A 26,992-nucleotide genomic window follows, 5' to 3' on the forward strand; every position below is an offset into this window, starting at 1 on the left:
GGGGGGGGGGGGACTTAATGATTTATCACTGACGTGTCATTAGCGTCAGTTCTCGCGAGACGTGTGCATTATACATATCCGAGGCGATAGCGATTAATCAACGTGAAGGGACACAACGTGCGAGTACAATTGGCACCGCGAGATGTGCCGCGCGAGTTAACGTAAGATGAGAAGGGCGAGTCGCCAGAGAAAGAGAGAGAGAGAGAGAGAGAGATCGATGAGCTGGCATTAAAGGGAGGTGTCCCGTTTTAAAAAGCGCCATAATAGTGCGCTCTGGAAAAGGAAGAAAGGATCGGCGAGGAGAGAAAACCGCGGGGTCGGAGCGTGGGAGGAGACGAGCCCGAAAGAAAAAGACGGTGCAGGAACAAATGAGAAAGACGGAAGGGACGAGTAGGTGGAGTAGAAACTGTAGGCACAGCGGAGAAACGGAGGTGGGAAAGGACGTAATAGGGCATAGCGGAGGATAGAATGGACGGACGGATAGGAGCGGAAGGAATGGCCTCTGCCGAGGAGGCTGCGAAGGGCATCGTGAAGAAAGGCCGGAGGGACGGACTAGGAAGGAGCCGATAGCGGACCGCGCGCGCGGTCATCTCTGTGTCGCTTCATTCTTACTTATTACGCGCGCGAACCCGAAGAGCTCCGGCTCTTGTATTACACCATTGCCGAGACAAGGAGCACCTTATTCCGGCACGGGTCGGAGCGAGGAGAACGGAAACTGTGCATAGAAGCTGAACTGGTGTGTGCGTCTTCGCGTATGCTAGAGCGACCTCGAGAGAAAGAAAGAGAGAGGGGGGAAGGGGGGAGCGTATGCGCGAGTGTATGTATGTGTGGAGGGTGCGAGACAACGCGTCTGAAGGAGAGAGAGCGACGTAGAACGGCGGGAGGGATGAGAGAGAGAGAGAGAGAGAGAGGAAGACGGCAAGGGAGAATCGCGCTCCAATAAAACGGACAGAGACCGACTGAGAGTGTGCTCTTATCACGACCTGTGCATGTGCCCGGCCGGCAAACATACAAACCGCGTATGCACGCGAGACACGCATATACGCACGCGTACAGACGCGTTGCGCGCGACCGTTTGTGCATTACAGACACAAAGTGAGCGACACCTCACCAACGAGAGACCTAGGCAAGAGAGCTATTTGTAATGCAATAGTGAGAGCACACCACAGTGGGGAAAGGAAGAGTGGAGGAAGGTGGTGGTAGGTGGAGGTGCCTCATGGTGGGGGAGAAAGAGCAAGAAAGGGAGAACGGGAGATAGACGTAGAGAGCGAGAAAGAGAGACGGTGGGAGAGCAGAGAGCGAGCGAGAGAGAGAGAGAGAAAGAGAGGGGGGGAGAGACAGAGAGAAAGAAAGAGCAAGGGCGTGCGAGCGAGAGAAAGAGGGAAAAGTGCCACTCGACGAGGAACCAATACTACGATCCCTTTGCAAACGAACTCACAAACTCACGAGGCCTCCTCTCAGACGCGCGCGGGGTATACCGTCGGGAGCTCTCGGCAGAGAGAGACGCACTTTTCGGACCCTCAACCCTTTCTGGACTCGCCCGTAAAGCCCAACCGGGGGCCCACCTGGCCTCTTCTTTACCACTACCACCCGCCGCTGCTCCGGCACCGCCACTACCACTATCATCGCCATCACCATCGGCCACCACTACCGCCATCGTCGCCGTCCGTCGTCGTTGCACTCATTGGATACACGTTAGAGTATCGCTGATGTGCCACCACTACCAACGAATCGGTAACCACCACCACCACCACCGCTGCCACCTCCTGCCGACCGGCCGGCTCTACCTCTCTTCGCGCTTACCTAGGACCAGACAGAGAAAGAGAGAGAGCGTGAGAGAGGGAGAGTGACAGCGGGAGAGAGAGAGAGAGAGAGAGAGAGAAAGAAAGAGAGAGAGAGAGAGAGAGAGAGAAAGAGAGAGTGAGAGAGGGTCTCGGCTTTGCGCAAAAGTTACGACGGAGCAGTGAGACACACCACGGAGACCGGAAGAGACCCTCTCTCCCTGAAGAAGTCCTCCGGCGAGAAGAGTGAGCAAGAGAGAGAGAGAGAGAGAGGAAGAGTGAGTGAGGGAGGAAAAAAGAAGGAGAAATAGAGGCAGACGGAGAGAGAGAGAGAGAGAGAAAGAGAGAGAGAGAGGGAGGGGGAGAGAGGAAGAGAAAAAGAAAGAGAGGGAGAGAGAGAGAGAGAGAGAGAAAGAAAGAGAGACAGTAAACACGCGCGAAAAACGTACGCCGCTTCCAATCGAGTGTCACCGCGTGTGTGCGTGCGGGAGTGCGGTACCGACTATCACGACGAAACCGACAACATCGTCGAGCATCCTCCTTGCTGTACGCCGCGTGTTCACACCGCGAAGCCACGTGGTCCCTGTTTCTTCCTTCTTCTGTACACAGGTTTCGCGGGAGATTCGTCAGTTTCTGTTTTCCGAAGCTCGAAATCGGTGACTCCGCTGGCGACGTGAATCCCCTCGGCAGCATATTGTTGCTCGTTATCGTCCTCGGCGAATTTGCCGGGTGACTCCCGTTTGAAAGGACGGGGAAACGGGATTTGTGACATGTGCTCGCTCACACGTGATTCCCTAGGCGTGCGTGTTCTTTAATCGGCTGCGACGACAACGGAAGGAAGGATCCGGAAAGGGAAATCAAGAGGGAAAAGGCGTCGGGAGAGCCCGTGCTCCATTTCCACACGTCGGAGAGGAGGTGAAGGCGGAGTCGTTTTCAAATACGTTACTGATCTCGCAATCCCTGGGAGCTGTTGTTGACGGAAAGGTGACACCAGGAAGTAAAAAGGTCGCGGAAAATAGAACAGGAAGAAGAACGAGAAGTTGATACAGAAATAGAAGTAGAAGGACGAGAGGAAGAGAAAAGAACAGAAGGGGAGTAGGAGAGGCGGCAGAAGAAGAAGAAGAAGAAGAACAAGAAGAGGAGGAGGAGGAAGAAGAAGAAGCGATCGGGCAAGAAGAAAAAGAAGTAGATGCCGAGGTAGAAGTTAAAGAGAAAAAGAATAAGAGGTAGAGGAAGAAGAAGAGGAAGAAGAAGAACAAGAAGAGGAGGAGGAGGAGGAAGAAGCTTTGAAGCTAGAGACCAGGGCTTGCTGCTCGCTCGCCGCTTACGTACCAGCAAGAGCGGGCCGCGTTGTGTAAGAGCTGAAAGTAAAAGTTGAAACCGCCGACTCGAGCTCGCGGGAGCGCGTGCTGCGCGCGCTAAAATCCGATCCTGCCTCCTGTAGGCTGGGCACAAGCCGAATATCCCCTGCCTCTCTCTCTCTTTCTCCGCGGTCCGAATATACCTCCTGCCAGTCTCTCTTTCACCGGGCGGCTTTTCGGCGCACCCGTTCTTTCTTCCGAGGAAAGACCCCCCAAAAAAAGGAAGGTTTCACCGAGTGCGCGCTTGGTGTGTGCTTGGATTTCGCGTGATCGCCGCTCCGCACGCCCTTGACGAGGAACGGCAGCGCGGAGGATCTACGTGCCCCGATGGACAAGTCGGAGAGGGCGTGCTAAGGAAAGAGCAAGGAGAGCAGAGAGAAGAGAGAGAGAGAGAGAGAGAAGAGAGGAACACTGCGAACTCCGTTCCATTGCGTAACGACGTTTTCTAGTCCGCTGCTTCGCGAAATATATACTCGCGCTCTCTCGCGCGAGTATTTCGCTCGCTCGTTCGTTCGTTCGTTCGCGGAGGTGTACGCCGCGTGAGAGACGAGTGAGTGTGCACGGTGTAGCGACATAAGTTGTTGTTCGTCGTCCTAGTGCGGATAAAGCGGATACCCGGTCGAAAAGGCGACACTCGCGGCCGACGGCGAGCAGCGGGCCGACGAAGCGAGAACGAACGATGGAAAGTAATTGGCCCCGCGCGTTTCACTTCGTCCAGCGCGGAACGCGAGTGTTCAAGGTCACCGTCGCTGGTATCCCGGCACCGGTAATCCGTTTCCGGAGTTGCTAGAGAGCGGTCTTCATCATCGCGAGCGGCATCCCGACAGCCAACCGTGGAAGGACTCTCGACGCGTGCGAATTTAACCCGCCTCTCTTTCTCTCTCTCTCTCTCTCTCTCTCGCTCTCCCTCCCTCCCTCTCTCTCTCTCTCTCTCTCTCCTCCCTCTTTCTCTCTCTCCTCTCTCTCTCTCTCTCTCTCTCTCCCCGGGGTTCACGATCGGCAGCGCGCTCGCTTTTACCTCGCCGCCTCGTCCGGGCGCAGAAGTTTCGCAAAAGGGATTACAACACGCAGAAGAGAAAGGAGACAGACGGACGGAAAGGGTGACGCGAAAGGGAAAAGGACGGCGAAGAAAGAGAGGGACAGACCGTGACAGAGAGGGAGAGGGAGGAGGATAAGGAGAAGGAGGAGAACGAGGTGGAGAAGGAGGAGAGGAACACACCGCGATACAACATCCGTGTGCGGGAAAACCGCAGGGGGAGGCGAGGGACTCGCGGGGGAAGAATTTCTCGCGCGAAGGACGGGAGTCCTCGCGATCGTCGCGCGTGCTTCGCGACGACGAGGAAGGCGTCGAGCCGGGGGAGAAGCAGCCGAGGGGGCTCTCTCGAAACCGAGGAGAAAGAGGCGGAGGAGAGCAGACCGCGGTAGTGAAGGACGTGTCTGAAAGACGATCCGGATGTGGCGGGATCCATTCGCTTTCCGTTCTCCTGCTCGCTCGTTGATCGTTACCGAGCGCCGACGACGTTGAGAAATCCGCGGAGGCAATCCCGAGGGATCTTTCAGAATCCGCGTGACACCGCTGAGGAGCCGGGAACGCGCGGTTCGGGGACACGCGGCCCCCGAGTGGAATTAAAAGTGCGTTTAAAAAGGTTAGCGGGATAAAAAAGGCGCGCGCGCGCGAAAGGATAAGAGAAAGGAATAGGAGCCACCTCCGAGTCCTTGAGAGTACTCAACGGGTAAAAGTGCCGCGCGCAGAGCCAGCCGGTTGACCCTGGGCAGTCAGCGGAGCAGATCCCGCTGGAAAAAAGTTCTCCACCGTCGCCGCCGTCATCGTCGTCACCCTTCGTCATCATCCTCGTCGTTCTTGCGAACCTCGCCATCTCGCCACCAGCTGCCGAGCCTCTTTCTCTCTCGCTCCCGGTCGTCTACGCGTCAAGTTTCGCATCGAGGACGCGTGCATACGCGTGCGTGCGTCGTGCGAAGCCACGTGTGTGCGACATCGCGCGGCATCGGCCCGATAGAAACCGGGCGGAAAAACAGCTGAGCAGCGTACGACGACGTCCTCGACGGGGAAGTCCTCATCTCCCGGCGACCTTGCCTGATTTGCGTTCGGTTCCGCGAGACCAGGTGCGCGAGGAAACCCGCCGGTGTGAAGTGGTAGCCAACGTAGTGCCGGCGCCGGTATAATACACACCGTATCGACAGAGAGAGAGAGAGAGAGAGAAAGAGAGTATCGAGTTCCGCGAGCGCGCGCGGTCACGTTCGTTTCCCCCGTTCGACGTAGCCGCTACTGATCTGTTTTTCTCGTGCCAGTGGTGATCCATGCCGCGGAATATCAATGTACGTCACGTGCCCGCGTCCACGTCTTCGTCGCCGTTGCCACGGGATCTCGGCTCGTCGTCGTCGGCCCGCGAAGGGGATGCCTTCACCTCGTGACTCGACGAGAGAATCCTGAGGGATTATATGTGTTATCGTGCCGCACAGCGACGCAACCTGGATCACGCCGCCGATCACGTTGGACAGCGCCGGGCAGCGAAGTTAGAAAAAGCGCAAGGTGAGAGAGAGAGAGAGAGAGAGAGTCTCTCGTAGCGCCGCGGTAGCTTAACAGGTGTAATTGCCGATTCGGTTATATAACGCGCTTCCTCCTTGGGAGTCTATTTTTGCAGAGAGAGAGAGAGAGAGAGAGAGAACGCCGTCAGCTGACGCGCTTCTTTCTCGCTCGCAAATTTAACGATCGACTCTTGGCCGGTCAATCGGGGCAAATCGGATCGCTGTAGGCGAGTTTTTCGCGAGAGATGATTTAAATATTAATATCTCGCCATTCTCCCTCTCTCTCTCTCTTTCGGTTGCACTCCCGATGGCCGCTCGAGCGGCGGCTCGAATCGTTGCACGCGCGCCACGTGAAGACTCGGGAATCGATCCCGCCGTGTTTATCGCGATATATCTTTGAATCGACCGCGGCGTAACGTTTCGGTCGTACATCAGCGGGGGAGGAGAGGAGGGATATATATATATATATATAATTAAACAGGATCAGGAGGGCCGATCGAAGAGAGAAGAGTTGCGCGAGATATCTCGCGATACAGGCGGCTCCAAGGAGACTCGATCATTTCGTTATCGCGCACGATATTTCGTCGCGGTCGACGCGTGTGACGGTTCGGCGGCACGCACGAGTGGGGTTCTAGAGATGATCGATGATGTAATGTGGACACGAGCGTCGGAAAATATTTACGGTCACTTTTACGCGATAGGATAAAAGCGAGGAGAGAGAGAGAGAGAGAGAGAGAGAGATATTGATCCGCGAGGAGGATCGACGCTGGCGAAGGCGCGACATTTCACGGCAACGAATCCCCGATGCCGGCCGATATCGCGTCGTGCGACTCGCATTCGGCGAGACGAACGCGCGCTTTTACCTGATCGCACTTGTCACATAGGAGAAAAAGGACATCTCGGTTCGTGTAATTAACTAAAGAAGCACCGGGCTGAAATTCGACGGATGAGAAGGTGACATCTCTGTTACCGCCGGAACACGTGACCAGACGGTAAAAAGTTTGTATAAGTAACGGACCACTGAAATTGGCCGGTTGGCCCCTTTAAGAAGGTGAATGTGTTGAAAAGTAATGTTGGAGAAGCACTAAGAGGCAGTGGAAATGCTTCAGTCAGAAGGTATCCGATCGGGGCGAAAGTTACGAGACATATTCCCTCTGTCAACGTTGTCTTCAACAGTACAGGATCAATTCGGGCCTATTTCGGGTCTGTTTTGGGTAATCTTCCTGCGGCCGCTCCGAAAATGAACCGGGATCACTTTTCGACCTGAGCTTTCCGTCTCTCTGTTTACCAAGTTTCAGTCCGACACGTCCTTCCAGGTGAGGCATTTGCAATGCTTCTTAGCGCAATTAACAAGGCGAATATGTTAAGTTAACATACATTCGTGCACTTTTTAACATATTCCCATGTTAAAGTGACAGAAAAATTCCAACGGGCCGTTATTTACATGAAGTTCTTCACCGATGCGCGATACAGATAATACAAAACTTGGTTATCGGAAAAAAAAATTCCATGTAGTTTCAAAAAATATCGTGTTCTTATTATTCAGGAATAATTTCTACATAAATTGAGAGAAACAAATGTCCGATAGAAAAAGACGATATCTTCAGACCGATATAAATTTGATTTCGAAGATATCGCTCTTTCGACGCGATATTTTGTCCAATGCGTGAAAACTATTCCTCGAACAGCAGGAACATGATATTTTTCATGGAACTCTGTAGAATTTGCTCACGCGTGAGCGAGTCTTATCTTCGCATAAGATTATATATTATTTCCGCTTATGTAAGAATGCGATTGGCGCTAATTTTTCCCGTGCAACGACTCGTCATCGAGATCGAGATTTCTCGAGATCTCGGCCAATCAGCATCGCGGAGAAGAGTCCTCGGCGTCTTTGCGGACGCATCTCGAGATTGATTTAACTCTTTTGTACTCTTTTATAGAACGTATGAGGAATCTTTGGTGATCGCAGGCGCGGGGCTGGCGTATCGGGCGCGCGTCCGCGAAACTACGGAGAAACTACGGGCGATAATGAGGCAATTGTCTCGGCGGTGGACTGACATTCCTCGCGATTGGATGCAGGAGGCGGTGTAAATTAATGTGGCGACGTAATTGCCTGCAAAAACGACGGCGAGGCCTAACGTGCCACGAGAGACAGGTAGATGGATTGCGGCGTGGCTACCGCGCGCTGACAATGGGAAAATATGATCGCGCGGGCCGGGTGGGGGGGGAGGCTGCGGGACAAATGACACAGTTATCGGTCCCCTAAAAAAACTGTCCCCGTTTCCGTTCGAGAGAGCGCGAGCGAGCGAGCGCTAAGCGATTTTCCGCTGAACAATAAACCGAGCGCGCTCGCTCGACGCCGGCGAGTCTTGCGCGAATCTTCTTCGCGCTCGCCGTCTCGCGTGGATATCCGCCTCGTCGTAAATTGCTAATGCGATATCCCACGAGGGAAATGCATTGTCCGCGCGACTCGGCCGAATGTAATGAGCGTGCGATCGTAGAAATGGCTTTTCACTCGCGCAGCTTGACGCGCCACCACGGTTGAGAAGCGGCGCCCCGAGAACCCTCGGCGGTCGGTATCGATACGGAAAACCTCGCCTCGTCGAGAGTTTTCCACTCGATCTTGGAATTGCCCACGGAAACACGATCAGTGTCGATTCAAGACTCATCTAGTTTCGTGTATTTACGAGCGGGAGTCTCTAATCTTTTACCGGTTTGTAGACACCGTTCTCTCTCTCTCGGCCTGATACTTTTTCCCTCCCAAATCGCCGACGTTATTCTCGAACGAAAAGAATATACTTCTCGTGGAATTGTATCGAACTTCTTCGTGAGAAAGATTTCATCGGGTACGATGGAATCTCTTTAATCCGAACGGATTTTTAGCTCGGACAACGCGAACATATTTTCAGTGGAACTATGTAGGATTGCATTCGTATAAAAACAGGTTTTATCTTCGTATAAGATTGTATGTATTTTTGAGTTTTAGTTTTACCTTCGTACAAGATTATATATATTCTCGCTCAGTGTGAGAACACGAGTCCTGTGAATTGATACTAACTTTCTTTCTGTGTAAACATCGCGATTACGCTCCGACGATAAACGCACTTGCAAACGCCGTGCGTGAGTTTAACCCGGGCGAGCCCGCCGTGTTAACGTTCTTATCGGCGATTCGGGCGCGTGAAAATTTGGAAAACGCGGGCCGTTTCGAACCCGGGTGAAACCGGGAGAACAGGAAGCGCGCGCGAACGAGAAGCGTATTCAATAATATCATACGCCGAGGCGCGCGAGACGGCTATAAACTCTCTCGGAGGCAGGAAAACTTCTTCTGTGCATAATAATTCAAGTTCAGCGACGCACCATGGCCGCGGTATGGACGGCTGTTGTGTAATCGTTTTTAAAGAAAAAAAAAATAATAAAGAAACACCGACGAGAGCCGCTCCTCGCTCACTCGCGAGCGAGTCCAATGTGGTCATCAATGGCTCGGAATGACGAATCGGAAAGAAAAAGCGATCTCCAGTCAAGGTCGCGTATCGAAAGGTGCCTTTGCGCGTTCGCCATTTCGTATTCATCTTGTCATTATCTCTCTCTCTCTCTCTCTCGTACGAGAGAGCTCACTTCTTACATAGTCCACGGACTGCATAGAGTGTGCATCGACGCGTCATATACCGCCGACATGCAACAAAAGTCACGATCGAAAAGGTGAACCGGTCGAAATTCCGGGTTTCTGCGACTTTTGTTTTTTTTTTCCTTTTTTTTTCACGCCCCTCGCATCAGCGCTCGCCGCTCTTTTCTGGATTCCGGCGCGGATAACAAAAAAAGTGATCGTGGCTCGAGAAAGCTTATTTCGGTAAGCGACGGTAAGCTGACGCAAGTGTATTCTCCGGTCTCTTTCTTAATTAATATGCGCACAGTGCACGAAGTTTCTTTTTTTCTTTTTTTTCATGTAAATCCGACCGCCGATGTTATTCTCGAAAGAATGTCCGGGCGAGAAAATAGCAACGGCTTACGCGCCGGTTTTTTCTTTCGCCGGATCTCGGATCATTGTTGTCAATTCCAACGTCACACTCGATTACTTAACATCTCAGTCATTCCTTGTTTTTATCGTTCTCTTAATATCGTATATAAAACAACAATGGACGTGCGTCATTTATCCGATTTATTATCACGCGGAAAAAATCGCAGTTCGTGTAATGAAATAAGCATCGTACGGAAATTCTCCGTCAGCCTAAGGAACTTTCATTCCTCTCCTCGTCTTCCTCAATATATTAATCTCTCGTCTCCTTTAAAACACGCGAATTGACGGACCGTCAGAATCCACGGTAATGATTCGGCAGCCGGCGCACTGTGAAGAAGCGAGTCTTACATTTCGCGGATAAATCTTTCAGTCTTTTTTTCGCAGTGTACACGTCGACTCTGGCGATTCGCGCGTGATCCGTTCTTCTTAGCCGAAGTGGCCGGTTCGGGAAATATACGCACACCGGAACGTGAGAGTCTCTCGCGTGCGTTTCGTACGCTTCAATGTGTATGCAAATATTCTCGTACAACTGCGGTCGGTTCGGTGAAAAAGAACATACCGACGGTTATCAGACACGCTTACATTTCTCGGGCTTCTCCGCCGAGCTAAACCGACGACACAGCCGATAATGCCTATTTACAGGCGTTTAACGTAAATCGCAAATGAGCTTCCTCACGTTAATTAGCGATAGCCTGTTACGTCGCTGTCGTTTCGTCCGGCCGCGAATAAATCCGGCCGGTGTCGACCGTTCAATTTAGCGTCCAACCCACGCGTATCGGGGATACAACGCGCCACCGAAGATTTACGGTCAAATCGTTTAACGCGCGACCGCAAACATTTGACGATCGTTACCCGCGCCCCCGAATACATTCCTCGCTGTCGCACTCCTTGGATTCCCGGCGAGGCGACTTTGCGGAGAAGACCGTCTCTCGCTCGCCGTGCAATTACCACATTACGCGGCCGTGAAAAGGAATCAGCGAGAAGCCGCTTCGTCGCTGCGCCCGAGCCGAGTGTTATCCGTGATTAATGTCAATTCGCGCCGATACGTTTTTCATCGAACGGACATCCGGGAAAATATCTCGCGAACGTCACGGCGCAGCGTTTTCACCGGGTAGAGCGTCGTTCGCAGGCTGGGAGAAAGAAATGGGAATTTCGCGAAGTAAATGTTTCCTCGTGACATTTCACCGTTGGGAAAGGAAATTTCACTGTGACGAAATATGTATGTTTTTTTTTTTTGCGAAACACACCGAACTTTTATTATCAATCGGTTCACCGATTGGTAGGAGTGACATTTTACTTCGCCTGAAGCAGAGCAGACGTTTACTCCTGCGAGATAAACCTTGTATGTGACGATGAAATTTTTCAGTCTTTCCTCTCAGTGCGCGAAGTCTTGCGAAGACGGCCTGATTGGCCTTCGGCATAGAAGTGACGGTTTGTACTTAAACATTGTGCAATCCGACACAGAGCGTTGCCCCGTTGCTGCTTCTGAGTTGTCATCGGGTCGTCTGATCGCCCCGACACCTGTCGCATTCGGCGCTCGCAGCGAGCCGTTTCCGCGGGACGCTTTCAATTTCAACCGGACGATCGACAGCAAGGCGAAAGCGATTCGCGAGATTAGCGCAATTAATTAGTGAGATAGCGGACAATTTTGTAATCTGCGATATTATCCGTCGGACACGGTGTAGCGTGTGCGCGTCTGATACGCGCCGATATCAACCGATCGATATCTGAGCAAATTGGACCGAATCACATCCAATTCGCGTTACATAAACTAACCAACTTAACTCACTTCTGTTAATTACCGCCGACCGATCGGTAGCAATTTAATCGCCGATGAAGGGCCGCCGCTCATTTTCCCGAAAATCGTATTCCCGAGTGCGTGTCGATCGGGCCGGGTTAATAAACCGACGAAAAAAGAAAAGTGCTGGAACACGTGGAGTTATCGATTCTGTCGAATTGCTCGTCAATAGCCGTAGTGAGAGCCCGATTATCGCGGTTTGATGTCATTAACGTCGATACATCGCGAGATAATCGCTAATCGAGATATCCGACGCGCTAAGTGCGCTAAGATTCGATATTCGTAAACTCATATTACCGATCTCTCACTCCGTCCTCGCTATCGACTTCCGTATCGACTTCCGTGTGACTTTCAAAACAAAGATGCGAAGCGCGCACTCGTGCAATTTAATTCCTCCCCTCCCCCCTCCCCCCCCGCGAAATGGTCGCGAGTAAAATCGGTTTCGCGCTTCCGTCAAATCGCGCGCACGTGACACACGTGCGGTTCACGCAGCTCGGCGCGATCGAAGACGCGAAAACTGGAATGGGACTGGAGAAATAGATCGTCCGCAGAAATCTACACGCGGAAAAAGAGCCGGAATCATGTAAATTACTTGGTCTTCAGCTTCTTACGACGGATAATATTTCTATCGGTTTAATTATATCTCAATAATTCGCGCGGTAAATACTTGAGCGCAATAATAGCCTAATTGGCAAATGAGTTGTTGAATGTAAATGTTAAATGGCTCGAAATTTAAGAGAATATTTACTAGAATCATGCACTTTTACGATACTTCTCTTCCACCGAAGAAATCTAGCGGACTTTAGTTTCGATTTTCCGTCCGGTAAATATTTTCCAGAAAGAAATTCTGATATCCTCAATATTATGAGTTTAATGCTTGTCGGAATGGTTTCAACATATACATGTAAATGTCTAATGTAGAAAAGAATATCATGTAGGAATGTACATAGTCCACTATATATTTCTACTTCTAGTAAATATTCGCCGAGAAGTATTGGAGTAACTATTTCACTTGGATTATCCCTCTGGCGTGTACATTTTTCTAGAAATTTCGATTACATTTAAATAATTATTAATTCCAATTAATTCATGATCTTAGGAGTTTTGGACAAATATTTGAACAGTTTTTCTTTCGCACCTTTGACCTTACATCGACAAATATTTAGAGTTTGCTCATTTAAACGAAAGAATTTAGATAAACAAGGAAGACACAACTTTCGAATTCGGCTGTGTAAACAGAAAACTCGAAATATTACATAAAGCAAATACAAGATGGATACGTGCGATATTACTGTTTTCTTATTCAACAAAAACACCACCGACACCGACTACCGATCTAACGCTCGACCACGAAGAAAACCGAAACGTTGAACAACGACGTTATTTAGCTGTAAAATCGCGCGGAGCATTTAAAGGACGCGTTTTGCGGGACGTGGGAACTCGTGCGTTTAAACTTCTAAGTTCACCGTGGACGGGAGATTGAAAATCAACATGCAGCTTTGCACGTGTGCAAAGCGGCGCGTCAAGGAATTAAGTAAATATTATTTGAACGACGTCGATTTTTCTTTCAGTGCTCGATAAGGATATTTCACACCGGGAGGAAAGATCCGGTCGAATTTATTGCGTCAGTGGACGCGAACCGAACGCGTTTCGGTTGAACGAAGGAGACAGAATTTCCCGAAATTTCGTTCTGGTCACAAGCAGAACTCCTGTTCCCTCCAACCTAAGCGCGTTTCGTTCATTATTCGTCCGGTAAATTCGACCAAACTTGTTTTCCCTCGAAGACACACGTTCAAAGTGCGACTGGCGCCGAACACGGGACGGGTGAAGTCGAGGGAAATTGGATCGTTCCTCGCGTTATCGGCGGCCGAGGACTTCGAGAACGAGACAATGCACCTTTCTTCGCGCTTCGCGCGCATTTTCACCTTCCACGGTTCGCCCGTTCCTTTCTCAGACGCGCCTTCGTGCGAGCGAGCGATAAGACGCTTATTAAGACGCCGCTCTTCCCGCCGCGTGCGACGTCCGGATTGGCCGAAGACGCGCGGCTAAATGAAGTTGCAATTAAGAGAGCTAAAAGCTTCGTGCGCGCGCGCGCGCCCGGTTGTATATATGCCTTCTCAAGGCCTCGGGCCTCGCCGGAGCGTACTTCCGCTTCTGATTAGCTTCCTCTTTTCCCACATCGTCCTCGCCGGCCTCTCCCTTCCCTCTCCTCTCCCGGCCGTGCGCCCTCCTCGCCTCCTCCTCCTACCAGCCCGTCCGTCCTTTCTCTTCCTATCCGTCTTTTTTCTCCTCTTTCTCTCCTCTCCCTCTCCCCTTCCCACTCTCTCTTCTCTATCTTCCTCTTTCACTCTCTCTCTTTCTCCCTCTTTCCGCGCGTTTCCCCTTCACATCTCCTCCTGGTCTCTCTTTATCTGCCGTCCGCCTTATCTCGCACCGTGGGAATCCGCGCGTGCGTTTCGCGCCGCGAGAGAGGAAGTTCTTATTCCCGCTTCTCTCGCGCGCTCTCCTCTCCTCGCGCGCGATCGATACGCGAGCGACCACGCGCGCTTTCGTCCGGGGATATCCGCTCGTTACCGTCCCCGGCGGGACGCGCTCGTAAGGTCAATATCATCGCGAACCGCCGACCGATCGATCGGTCTTTCTTTTCTCCAGAAGTCGCCGGGAAAAAGAAAAAAGGCCGCCCGCGCGAAAGGAGATAACCGACCGGCTCGGAATTATGTCGTCTAATCGTTGCGAAACGCTTTCGAGCGCTTAAGGAGATCAATGCCGCCGTAGCAGCCGATAACCGCGGAATGTGTACCAACAACAATTAGAAGACTCATTCGAGTGATAATCGTACGGATATCTGCGATCCACTCGCGGCGCGTCTCTCAAAGTATCGTCGCGATGACGTCGCCGCGCAGGAACGTTTCCAGCGTAACGCGATGTAACGCCCGTGTCGCACTACGGATTACAAATTGGCCCAGTCGGCGATAAAGGAAACAAGATCCCTTTATTTTCCCATATCTTGCCTTCGAGTACGCCACGTGATCGTCATGCGTTCCCCCCCCTCCTCGAGAGTTCTCCGATCGCCGGCGATCGTTGAGGAAGCGAAATACTCTTTCGGAGTCGCGCAAGTGACTTCCGGATCTTCCGAAATTTCTCCCGCCCACCTGACGTATTTCCTTGATACGGGCGCGGTATTACGATGTGACGTTGCAGAAATGAAGGACAGTATATTTTATATCGGGATCTGCGAGCTGAATCGATGGGGGGAGGGGGCATGTTCGGCGACGCACAACGCACAGTGGTTTTTGCATAAAGCGCCGCGGATAGTCGCACGCGAGTTGGCGTACGGTCGGCGACGAAAAGGTTGCGGCGACTTTTCTTTCGACGGGTTTCGCAACCGCGTCTCGTGTCCGATAGGAAAATGTTATCTCTCCTGAGAATTACGGGGAAACTAATTTTGCCGCTGGGAACGCAGGACGCGTTCTGAAATCGATGAGAGAAAAGGTGCGATCGACGAATTTACACAGGACGAGGCCTGAGGTCTGTTCTTTATACGAGGTGTCTGTCGCTAAATGGGACATCCATTACGTACATATTCGTAGTTTACTTCGATGCGAACAGAAAAGCCCTCTGCCATTTTCCAAATGACCACGCAAATTTCCGAGTTATTAAAGTAGCCTCCATACGTGTGGACAGTTTCAATAATTAACACGAATACATGACGGGTATCCCATTTAGCGGCAGACGTCCTGTACGCTGAGAAACAGATTTCTTCGGATTCAATCAATTTCATTGCATCCAAATAAATTCCATTCCACTTTTCCCCAAACAAATTTCCTATAAATATATGTTGTTTCGATGAGACAGATTTCAGCTAAACGAATAGAGAAAGCTCGATCTAAAGGAACCTTTATCTCTGTGTACGTTCGGGGGTCGCGTGCGAAGATGCGTCGTACGAGCTCGGGAAGAGCGTGGGGAGACCTGACGCGCCGGTGACTTTTCCGACTTTCCCGGCGAGGTCGGTCCGAACGTTTGACCGTCGACCGACGAGATTCCGACACCTCGGGAGCGAACAGGCTCTTCGATTGCGATTCGCGGACGCCTCCGGCGCTGCCTGCGATCGAAGGATGGATGCGTTATCGTCGGCTCGTATCGTCGCGAGGGAGGAAGCTGATTTCGCGCTGTTATCCATAACTCGGCCGAAAACTGGCATCGCAGCACGTTGTCGGGAACCGGTCGGTCGGCACACCACAAGGATGAGAGGTGAAACGATCGGCCCATTACGCCATCGTCGCGTGTAATAACAAAATTAGCCGTGAAAATCGATGTGCGAAGCGCGCGGGCGAACGCGGATGGTCATCGTTATGCATTTGTCGGCGCATTGAAGGGAATTTAATTGGGCGGCGGGCTCTCACGTGCGCCGTGTCCGTTATCGTTACGTCGAGATTTATCGAGGCCGGCGCGATCTATCCGAGCGGGAGGGCGAAGCGACAGACAGGCTTCTCAGACTTCGGATAATAATAACGCTGGGTCCACGTTAAAATTGCGGATGGAGGGAAGTTGAATATCTCTGCCTTTCGCAGTGTGGAAAATACGGGGAGCGTCTTGGAAATCATCTCTCTTAAGGCTGATTTCTTTCACTTTGAGACGGCGCGTACGGCAGTCCTGTGAGAGAGTTTATGAATGAAACGTGTGTTTCCATTTTTTGCGGGAAGATGGTGACTATTTCTATTCATCCGTTGAAACGGTTCTTTATTTCGAGGGGGACGGTTGAGAGGAACGTCTAATAATGATGTAACATTTAAAAGGAATTTTAGTTTCTCCGACGGTATGCGACATAAAAATCAGAAATTGTGGTAAATATACGTCCCTTCGTTTCATTTTCATTACCTCGTGCCTATTAATTTGCAAAAATCAAGATGCAGCCTTCGTTTCTCGTACTTTAGCGAAATACTTTCTCATTGTCATTTTCTGGCCGACATCTGAAAATAAGTCGAAAATATTCAGATTCGAAGAGAACACAGTTTACGATGCAAAATTGGTCTCGACCAACGTTATTTACGAAGTAAAATCCGTACAAAATGTTTCATACAAGTTAAGGAAAAAAGGAAAATCAAGTGAAAGAGGAATAACAAGGTAGAGAAAGAGAGAGAGAGAGAAGAAAAGAGGTGCGCGAATTGACAATTACGATCATGGAAAAATCGCCGTAATATCGAATTCGACGTTTGAATGACTCCTCGCGCACGAAAGTTTCGGTATGTCTCAGTCACAGTCTCATCTCCGGCAGCTGGACGATCGAGGCGCAGCAGCTCAGCGAAACGACAAATAGTATTTGCATCGGAAATATTTGTCCTCTTTCCTCGATGCGTTCGAAATGCGCGCGAGTAAATGGCGATGTAAGAGCGCAAAAAATGCCCGATGTTGGTGGGTGGCGGTGCTCAAAGTTCGCGCGCGTTAACGAGCCAACGGCCCCCCTCCCCCCAATCACGCGCCTGTCTTGTCGATAATTCTTAACACACAGTAATTAAGAGTCGGAATTCACACACCGTTCCTACCTCGCGGCCGAGCGCATCAGCTCGCGCGAAAAGCCGCGACTCGAACGATTTGGGACGGTTAGGCGAAAATGTTTCAGCCGCGTTTACTTTCACCTGAGCCGCGGCGAGTCGTGCCGAATTGGCAGGTTACGATTACGACGGCCGCTGAAATTTCCGTCGATTGTGCGAAATACGGTTGTTCGTGTTGCGCGTATCGAAATATCATGTCTGAAATGAGCGCGCAATCGCGCGGTTACCGCCGCTCGTCACCTTTCGCGAAGAAAGTTACGTACTCCAATTTGAACCCTCGCCTACTCACCGCTTACCTGTCGCGTAAGCCGCCTGTCGCAACCTTGGCGTGTTGCAGTTTGGCTGTTACCGAGAGACACTCGTAAATTTCTTTCACCTATCGGCTCCGAGAACAGCCAGAGCCATTTATCACGCGTTATTCCCTTCGAGCTCTCCGCTCGAGGCTTCAAACGGTTTTACTGATTGACACTCGCCGATAAATTCCCAATTGTTTGCCCATGCGGGACAAATCGGCTTCACGGTTCCTCAGCGATTGCCAAGCAGCGGCAATTACCGGTAACGATTATCTGTAGTTTTAAAAGTTCGCGAAAAATCCAGTTCTTTCACAGAGAGAAAAAAATTCTTGGAAATCTATCCGCGAGGTGTGAGCGTTCGCGTTTCGCAGAAGTAAACGTTTATTTAGATACGGCGAAATGAGGTTTTACTCCTAGCGAGTAAATCAATTAACAAGGAAACTTATTAGGTGTATTTCACAAAAATATATGAGACGTGTGCTTCGCAAAATTTCAATTTCTTTTTTCTCGGTGTTCCTGCCTTTTCCGCGGTTCTTTTCGCAAGAGAAACGCGGAGAAACGCGGAGATTTCCCGTTTTTCCCAAAGATTTTTCCGAAGGTTTTCCGCGGATGAATGGAAAAAAAGCAGTTATTTAAAACTGCACAATCGCCGGCAGATTTCAATCCGCGCTGTGCGGAGGATTTGGTAATAAGTATCAAAATTTTACGGAACATTTGTCGACTAAATATTTAATAATAATAATTTAATTTCGCATACAAAATATGCAATATACGGAATACTACACACACAGTGCTGTATACACCTTACAGATTCTTCTTTCAGTGCGATTTCAGCGTGGTTTCATGTGACAATACCCGATTGACATCCCGCTTCTCCTTCGTAACTGTCCCCGAGGCCTGGAAATGCTATCTATGACGTAACGTTCTTAAATACGTCGTCCTTAGTCTCACTCGCATTTCGTCACATCGCCGAGTAATTTCGGGATGTGTAAGTTGGACGCGAACTTGCGTCCGTTCCTCCTCTCTTTCTCCCGCCGTACGACCGGAGTGTATTTGCAGGGAAGAAGAAACAAAATCTTCATCTACCTGTTGCGTCCATGAGCGCCCGAGAAATATACAGCTTCGACGCTGTATCAGATGCACGCCCGATAAACATCGCTAACTAAAATGCCACGTTGGGAAAGAGGCTCGCGTATTATAATCCTTATTATGCTTCCCAGACACAGAAGATCGCAGCTTGGAGATCCGCGCGCGCGACTCCATTTCTACGGTCAGGGTCGAGTTACCCAATAATACGCCGCCTGGCCCTTTGATATTGTCCGAGAACTACATACGCGCGAAAATGCGCTCGAGTCGAATAAACGAATCGCCTGTTTTCAGGCTCTTCGAGCCGAGTGATATCTCTATCAATTTAAATAGATTTTAATAGCTTGTAATAAACATTTACTTGAGTGCAGCATCTCAATTTGTAAAAATGAATTATCGACATATACATATAAGTATGACGTGATTCTAAATTTAAGAAAGTATTTATTAAGATTATATATAACGCTTCCTTTCCATTGTAGAAACCTGCGACTTTTAATTTGAATATTTCCGTTCCAGTGAAAATATTTCCTAAAAATAAATTCTGATATTCTCAATATTATGATTTCAATATTCGTTGCAATTGTTACAAGTAATTATTTATTTATAAGAAAGAAATATCATTGTATATAATCAATTATATTTTTATGCCTACTTCGAGGAAATATTTGCCAAGAAGTATCGGAGTGACCGCTTCATTTGTTGTCAAGTAAACATTACTACGGTAGCGTTTTTTTCTTTCAGAATACCTCCCGCTACCGTGCATTCAGTTCCACTTCTGAAAGCAGTTGCGTCCCTATCGGTGTCCCTCGCGGTCGGTAATTGGTCGTCTTCGCGAGGATACGATCGATCGTTTAATTCGATTATTCGCGACGTCGAGTATGACGCGACGTCGCTCTCGAACGATCGTCGCAAAAACAGGAGAATCGATCCCGACTCTTCGAACGCGCGCCGCGAGCGCGTTAGTTTCTGCATTCCACGTTAAGACGTAATGCCGCTGCACGGACGAAAAACCTCGCCACCGGAATATTGCACAATTTCGCAGCTTCGCGCCGAGCGGAGCGCGCACGGTCTCTCCCCGTCGCGGCGGCTGGCGCAGGTCGTAACAGAAAATTATCGTCAAGTCGGGCGGAATCGCATGACGAGAGAGCGCTCTCGCGCCCACGCGTTCAACGAGAGAGAGAGAGAGAGATAGGTAGACACTGAGAAAAAAAGACTTGAAATGTATTTGTGAATTAGAAGGTTTATCTTACAGAAATGAACGGTTTATCTAAATAAAATTTTATTCCTAGCAAATAAACCGATTAATAAAAAAAACTTAATTATATCTCACAAGAATCTATATTCCGTCATCACAGTCAGATTTTTTTCTAGCCGATAAATATCGAAGAAAATGTCACGAGAAACATTTACTTCGCAAAATTTCGAATTCTATTTCCCTGTGACAGATATTTATTTCTTACGCGTTCTGGGAAGACTTCGCATAATAATAATAATAATAATAATAATAATAATAATAATAATAAAAGAAAAATGTCATTAAGCGAAGATAGCAGAGTTACAAAAAGATATAAACAAAAGTACGGTGAATAAGAAAAGAAATAAATAAAAAATAACTTACACTGAGAAAAAAATTTTATCTGTGAGAGAGATATAAAGTTTACTCCACGCTGAAATAAAGATTACTTCTTTCTACTATTTCCTTTTATCACACTGAAAATACACATAAACATTTTATTCGCGCAATACAAGGTCTACTTCACAGAAACAATATCGACTTCTAATTCTTACTAATTCTTTCTTCTTTTTTATCGTCACACCGAGAGAGAAGTACACGAGGACATTATATCACGAAAATACTTCTTATTTCTTTCGCGGAAATCACGTTCGTTTCAGTGCAATGAAACCTCATATCGCACAAATGAATTCTTAAGTGCCCCTTTCTCGGTAACAATAACGAAAAAGAAAAGAAGCGAGTGAATGAATTAGGGACCGACTCTGCGGCAAAAAGATAGCCGCGAAGGTTAACCCTGAAAGTAGCGCGAGACGGTCGAAACTACGCATGGCCGGGAGGTGAATTATTCCGGTAACGAGAGCGAGAGAGAGAGAGAGAGAGAGAGAAAGAAAGAAAGAAAGATGGACGTAGGGGAGGGGAGAGAAGCTAATCGTCGTCCCTCGCGCTCCGCAGGAAACGGCGTCGCCTCTGCACAGGTACACAGAACCGGCGACCGGCTCTCTTGGTATTTTCCTCGACCGTTTCTGCGGGCCCCGGTTCTGGGCTCGTGGCGATTGTAAATCTCTCGCGCGCGCTCTCGGGGCCCCCGCGGCCCGTATATACGCCGAGTAACAGAGCGAGTAACAGCGGCCCCGCGAGGTACCTACCTACCTCCGCCAACCCTTTCTACCTTCCTTTCCTTTCACTTTCATCCATCGCGGGGCCCCGTTCGTACACTCGAGGCCCCTTCGGGACTCACTCGCCTGTTGCCGCCTTCTCCTCCTCCTGCGCCTGCCTGCCCGCTCGCCTGTTACACGCCTCCGTGTAACGTGCTCCGTGTACGCGATGCAGAAGAAAAGATTGTGTTATTGAAGAAACGGTAGCGAGGGCCCCGCAGCCGGTCCCCGATCTGGGCATCGTGGCGAAAAATACTCGGCGAATGAACGGATTCTCGGCTTCCCTCTCGCTCCACCGAGCGCGCGCGCGCGCGCGCATTCTCTCCCCGCCGCTCTTTTCGCTTTCTTTCCCCGCTCGGGCCCCCCGATCGGATCGATAACGGGAATCGATTAACGAGCTGAAAATCGATGGGGCGTCTCGTGTCGAGCGCCTATCCGAGCTGGGAAAGCGCGGGGGTTTCGTCGGCTTTTTCTCGCGGTGACGCACGCGGGTCTATCGAGCGCGCGCGCTGAGATCAGGATTTCTTCGAGGTTTGATCGATTCTATCGAACAGGTTTCGTCACCGGCACCGGTACGGAGAAACCAACGTTCCGACCGACGAGTACGATTGTTCCCAACGAATGTGTATCTTTATTTTAAAGGAAACATTCGAAACGATCGATCATTTTCTCATCGAAGACATCGTTCGATTCGCTTTACATATTTCTCGCGGCCGAACAATATTTCATTTGGTTGAGAGATATTATTTCAAATAACGGCGTTCTTTCGGTTAAATAACAGAGTTCGGCGCATAGGCGAGCCGGTGGTAACGAGCGTGCGAATCGAGCGTGTGCCTTTAACGGGGCATCGCTCGTCGACGTTAAAAAAAGATGCGCTCCTCGTTAAGAAAATAAACACGCCATTACGCCGGCACGTTCATAACGGCGTTCATCGCGGTTGTTACGGCCGTACTTCGCTACCACCCGCGAGTTTTTCCAGCAAGTTGTTGTTATTTCACGAGCGCCCGCGTTATGAATGCGCCGGCCGAAAATTACCCTCCTCTTCTTGCCGCGCGGCGGTTAAACGACGCGCGTTAAATTCGCGTTGCAACTTCACTTTGCGCCCCGCTTCCCGTCTACGCGAGCTTCCTCGCGAGAGGAAGAGAGAGAGAGAGAGAGGGAGAGAGAAATCGTGCACGAAAAAGGTTTAGGTTAGGACTCAGACACGATGAAAGGAATAGGAAACGAGGAATTAAATACGTAGAATTAAGAATAAGATGTGAGAAATAAGCTATAAAAGGTTTTTATCGTATCGTCTCGTATTTCTTTGCTGCGAATTAAAGTACGTTTGTCCACATGTCGAAATTTAATTCCTTCGTTTCTAATTTCTAATATTTTACGTGAGATCACGTAGACGAACGGACGAAACGCGTTTTTGCGGAAGGGAACAGAATTTCGGATTCTGCAAGAACCGGGTTTGGTCCGCAGGAACGAGAAATTGCGTTTCTTTCTGCCAAAACGCGTTCAGTCCGCTCACAGCATACATTTCACCGGACTTTTTTCCGTGCGTTATTTATTTTTTCTTCTTCGTTTTGAATGACAAGTACGCCATTTGTATATTTCATCATTGGCGCTGCCATCCAGCCATTTAAGTCCAAGTTTTTCTTACTTTCTCTTGACAAGTGACTAAAAAAATCAATGTCGTCCAAAATGGGTCACTGTAGTCACTTTTTTCTAAGCTGCCGTTAAATTTGTAAAATATGGCCGTTCTCTCTTTCTCTCTCTCTATATATATTTTTTAATCATCTCTTTGAATAAAACTGCCCCGAAAGTGTACTTGTATTGTGTCATTCGTGCCCTTGATCTTTCCTTCTTATGAACTTTCAAGTCGTATTGTGAAAAGAACTCGCTGTATGTTAAGTTATTCAAAGATAAACCTGTGAAGATAAAAGCAAGCGTTATTTCTTTTTGCTGAAACGGCCTTCGTTATTCTCTCCTCTTTGACAGAAAATGTCACTTTTCGTCACTATTCCGAGAGGTCACCTTTCGTCACCTTTCCCGCCGTGAAGCAATCCCGCTATTTCGCTTTTTTGTTCCCCGATATGGCGCTGTTCGTCGTCATTAAAAATCCCAGATGGCGACAAGTGATTTAGATCGTCATTCGAGGCGCAGATCGAGGAGCGACACCACCGGTCGGTCGTCTCGAAACTGACATCTTCGCGTGTTTTAAACGTACGTAAAAAAAAAAAGGAAGGGGGGGGGGAAGAAACGAACGTGTTCGGAGTTCAAGACGTTGAAAAGTAGCGGGTTAAGATAAATATTCGGTAATAAAGGGATGTAGACCGCACATCCTCCTCGCGAAATTACGCGGCTCGCTTCATTGTAACGTAACGTATGACGCAGCGGAGCGATGCGCATCGGACAGAACTGTAATTTCGGAGTAACGACTCGGGCTCAAATGTTGTACGTCCCTATTGTGCGGCGCATGAAATATGGCCGGCCGAGGGGTCGGGCCTTTCGTGCGACAGTGAAAGTGTTCTAATTTTGGACCGGAGGAAAGAGAGTTCACGGTACCACGCGGCGCTGCTAATGCGGCGTGCGCTCGTGTGCTATCGACACTCACCTCGAACGTTTATTGTTCCATCACACTTCGTTACAAAGGCGCACCGAATAAGCCATCGGGTGAGGAACAGGGACACGCGTGGCGTGTACATATGTTCGCCCGGCTAATGAGGAGGCGTGCGAAACGCCAATAACATTGTATCGGCCGCGTCGAAAATATTACCGTAACTGGTTAGACGCGAACTAAGGGGGGGCGAATGATAAGTGACATTGTAACCGCTTTTTTGGTTCCTCGCAAACCTCCCAACATCGAGCTTTCAATGCACGTTGTTGCCTTCGTTATCTCGTGCGAGCTGCTTTCGACGATCGCAGACCGCCGGTGTGTTTTGGATCCTTCGAGTGCGCATCCTTCTTGTCACGGAGAAGACAAATGTTTCGCCGTCTGAGCGAATTTTTTTGTCGTCGCTATCATCGACAAACTACTCAGCCGTTCTGGTAAAATGTTCCCCGTGGCGGTTATTTCTGAGACGTCGGTGTTTCCACAGCACCGTTCCGGGCGCGACGATGAAAATTCAAACCTGTTGAATCGCATTCATCTCTCGTCTGATGTTACGAATTGTAATGAAGATGGCGAACAATCGCGGGATAATCAGCATTTCCAACGCTCCCCGCTCATCTGCATGCTCCACTTTTTGTTTTTGACATCATTCCGCCCGGCCACATTTTCAACCGGTAATAATACGCCTGCAATTCGGCGCTTCAATTAGGCCCGCGCTGCGAACGGGCCAACCGCTTGGCCCCCTTGCAATTTGTATACCAACACTCATTTACAATGATTTACATATATGTTAATACGCGCTCTTCGTAAATTAGAAGCCACTTGAACGATCACCATAACCAGAAGACGGAAACTCGTGTAACGGAACTAAATACAATTTATTGATTGTGAATTTGGTTTCGATCGTCAATTCTGCCGCAAGTGCGAATTCCGCTCTGCCTCGGGTCGAGATTTGCTCGCCTAATGCCGTATCTTGAATTTTACAACAGAGGAGTTAAGGTAGCGAGATGGGTTCAGTTTTAATTCTAACGATGTAATTTACTCCCGCTTTGGTCCTGATGATGTTTCAAGGAGGCTCGAGCGTTTGACCAAGTGGACGATAAACTTGTAATATATACACGATAAAGTTAATCGGACTAACGATTATAACGAAAATTTCAATCATCTGTACCGCATCGTTTCCGTGATATTCAACTATAAACCTGTACGTGTGCCTAGCCTAGAAATCTCAAAAAATACCAAATTTCTTCTAATTCGATGTATCTGTGTATAAGATGGAAGTTTAAGGAATACTATACTGTTATATTAAAGATTAATGTACAAACATTACAGATTTCATATTGCAAATGTCAGAATGAGTGATCGTTTCGTTTTGAAAATAGAGCGGTGAAAAGTTGATAATTTTAGAATCCGACGTCCCAAAGAGAAATTAATGAGTGTCGGAATAGCGGAAAAGTTTATATCAATCCGCAGACCGTCTAAAAACTTATAATCGGGAATTTGCCTTTAAAAGCGTCGAAATAGCATTGAAAACTTTGACTCGGAATATTATTCTGGGTCGAGTGGTGACTCGTATATTACGCGAACGCTTTAAAATAGAATAGCTTTATATTAACGAGCACACACACACACACACACACACACACATCGGGCTTTCCTATTCACCGAGCCCGTGCGAGGGAAAATACTCGTATGCACTTTGCGAGGCAAAAGTCGGCTCGCACGAATTATGAAACAAAAAATGACTCGTTTGTCGCCGCCGGTTATACGTCCGCGGTTTCCCGACTTCCTCGCGCGTTTTCACCCGCACATCCGCGCGGCTCCGCTCGGAGAGGCGGACTTTCTTGCTTACGTGCTCGCTTACGTGCGCGCGCGCTCTCCTATACACCTAACTCTCTGCCGACGTAATTTCTCCGTCGCCATTGTTACTCTCAAACAGCGATCTCGCAATCGCCGGCTCCCTCTTGTGACACGCTAATCATCCCCGGGAGTTCGTTACGTCGCGCCACGCGGACGAACCGACCCAAATACCGGATTTCATTGCGTTTTCGACGACAATAGCCCATCCGTCCACGGTCGGTTAGCCGAAAGGAAAATCTAGATCGGGCTTGCGACGGCCGGCCTTTGGGAAAATCCGTCCCATCTAGTGGCATCAGGAAGCGACTTGATGATTGAGGACTCGGAAGTGAACCGTTAGTTATGTATAATGTTTAATGAGAGAGAAGACTCGAGACGAACGGAAAGGAGATAATTGGGAGGATTGCGAGCTTCCTTACTTATCAATTAGAATCAGCGTTTAATTAAAAAAGAAAAAGAGGAGTTTTGATTTTTCCGATAAACGCCGTTCCGATATTTAGTTAGCATTTCAGGGCACAATTCGCGACTTCGATTGGACGGTAAAAGTTTTGGACGGCATATCGATGCTCTTGACGCTGAATGGCACGTTTATATTCACTATATTGTAGCAGTTGCATATAATAGAACGGCATATCATTATTTCGTCGTGAACCGTGTAAAATTTTCCGCGCCGTTTTACATTTGTAAGCCCGACGGTGTTCTGTATGCGCGATCAAAATCGCCAATTTCCGCAAGTAATGCGTTAATCTTGTGTATTTGTGTGATTTCATCCGCACTTCTCGCGAATCGTACGAAATATCGACGCACGTGTGTGCACATGTACACTTGTGGCACTCCGGCCGGCTGTGGTCAAGGCTGTGCCAATAACTTAGCAACACACTGTCGAGTCGCGATTTCGAGCATCAGACCTTGATAAACAGCACTGTCGTTAAGAAGAAGCATTAAAAAAAAATGCGACCGTTTACACCAGGGATGAGTTGTACACTAAGAAATATCGATGCGACGACACAGTAAGAAATATCGATATTTCGTAGCAATGCGTAACGTAAAATAAAAAATATCGATACGAGATTTCTTATTCTCGCCATAATTTAGGAAATACTCAAAAGTAAATAAAATATATCACAAACACTTGAAATATAATCGCAAGCGCGTGCGCGGAAGCATTGGAATACAGATCCGGCCGGATCCGACCCAACCTTGTTATTCGATAGTTAAACGGAGAATTTCAAGTGCGCTCCAGTCGGCTTTAATCGCATTCCCTGATGAAAAACAAGCACGCGTTTGAGTCCGACCTTTTTCCACCGACAGAACCTCACACGCGGCATCCATTTTGGCATCTACCGTCTGAAAAAGTTCTCAAACTTCACTTACTCCAGGGACGTCCTTGATTGCGAGCAGGAACTTTGCTCGATTACTCCGACTCCGCCGTCGTTGTTCGTCGAGGTCGCTGAAATTCGCACAGGTTTCGACAGTTCGAGTCGCGCGAGCCGCCTCGTCCGCTTCGCGTTCTGGAGAGAGAAAGAGAGAGAGAGAGAGAGACAAAGGGACATTCCGTTACCGGCAGTACACACTTTTCGGACACGGTGTATACGGCTGGCGCTCGTCGGTGTGCGGCTTTGTGATGTGGCGTCCGCGCGAGCGCGAGAGAGCTCGCGTGTAAGCGCGCGCGCGCGCGGGGGGAAGCGCGCGTGTAGCGGCAAGTCTCCACC

General features: G+C 49.2%; 2 protein-coding genes across 5 annotated transcripts in view; one reads left to right on the plus strand and one right to left on the minus strand.

Moving 5' to 3' along the window:
* LOC106748208 overlaps positions 1–2,098 on the minus strand; it is a 29,641-nt gene extending 27,543 nt beyond the window's left edge. The window contains exon 1 of one of the 2 annotated variants that reach the window (XM_014626521.1): positions 1,510–2,098. In XM_014626521.1, coding sequence (XP_014482007.1) covers positions 1,510–1,657 — 148 coding nt within the window. In that variant the 5' untranslated portion in view covers positions 1,658–2,098. Of the gene's footprint in view, positions 1–1,438 lie in introns of both variants that reach the window. The other variant, XM_014626522.1, reaches the window with a different exon arrangement.
* LOC106748205 (transcription factor Ken 2) overlaps positions 1–26,992 on the plus strand; it is a 65,167-nt gene that overhangs the window by 10,264 nt on the left and 27,911 nt on the right. The window contains exon 1 of one of the 3 annotated variants that reach the window (XM_014626517.1): positions 2,990–5,693. The exons of the other annotated variants lie outside the window; for them this stretch is intronic. The gene's annotated coding sequence lies outside the window, so the exon portion shown is untranslated. Of the gene's footprint in view, positions 1–2,989; positions 5,694–26,992 lie in introns of those variants that run through there. 3 annotated transcript variants of the gene reach the window in all.

This window comes from Dinoponera quadriceps, unplaced genomic scaffold (genome assembly GCF_001313825.1).
Source record: "Dinoponera quadriceps isolate SergipeBrazil2010 unplaced genomic scaffold, ASM131382v1 scaffold2600, whole genome shotgun sequence".
Taxonomy (NCBI): domain Eukaryota; kingdom Metazoa; phylum Arthropoda; class Insecta; order Hymenoptera; family Formicidae; genus Dinoponera; species Dinoponera quadriceps.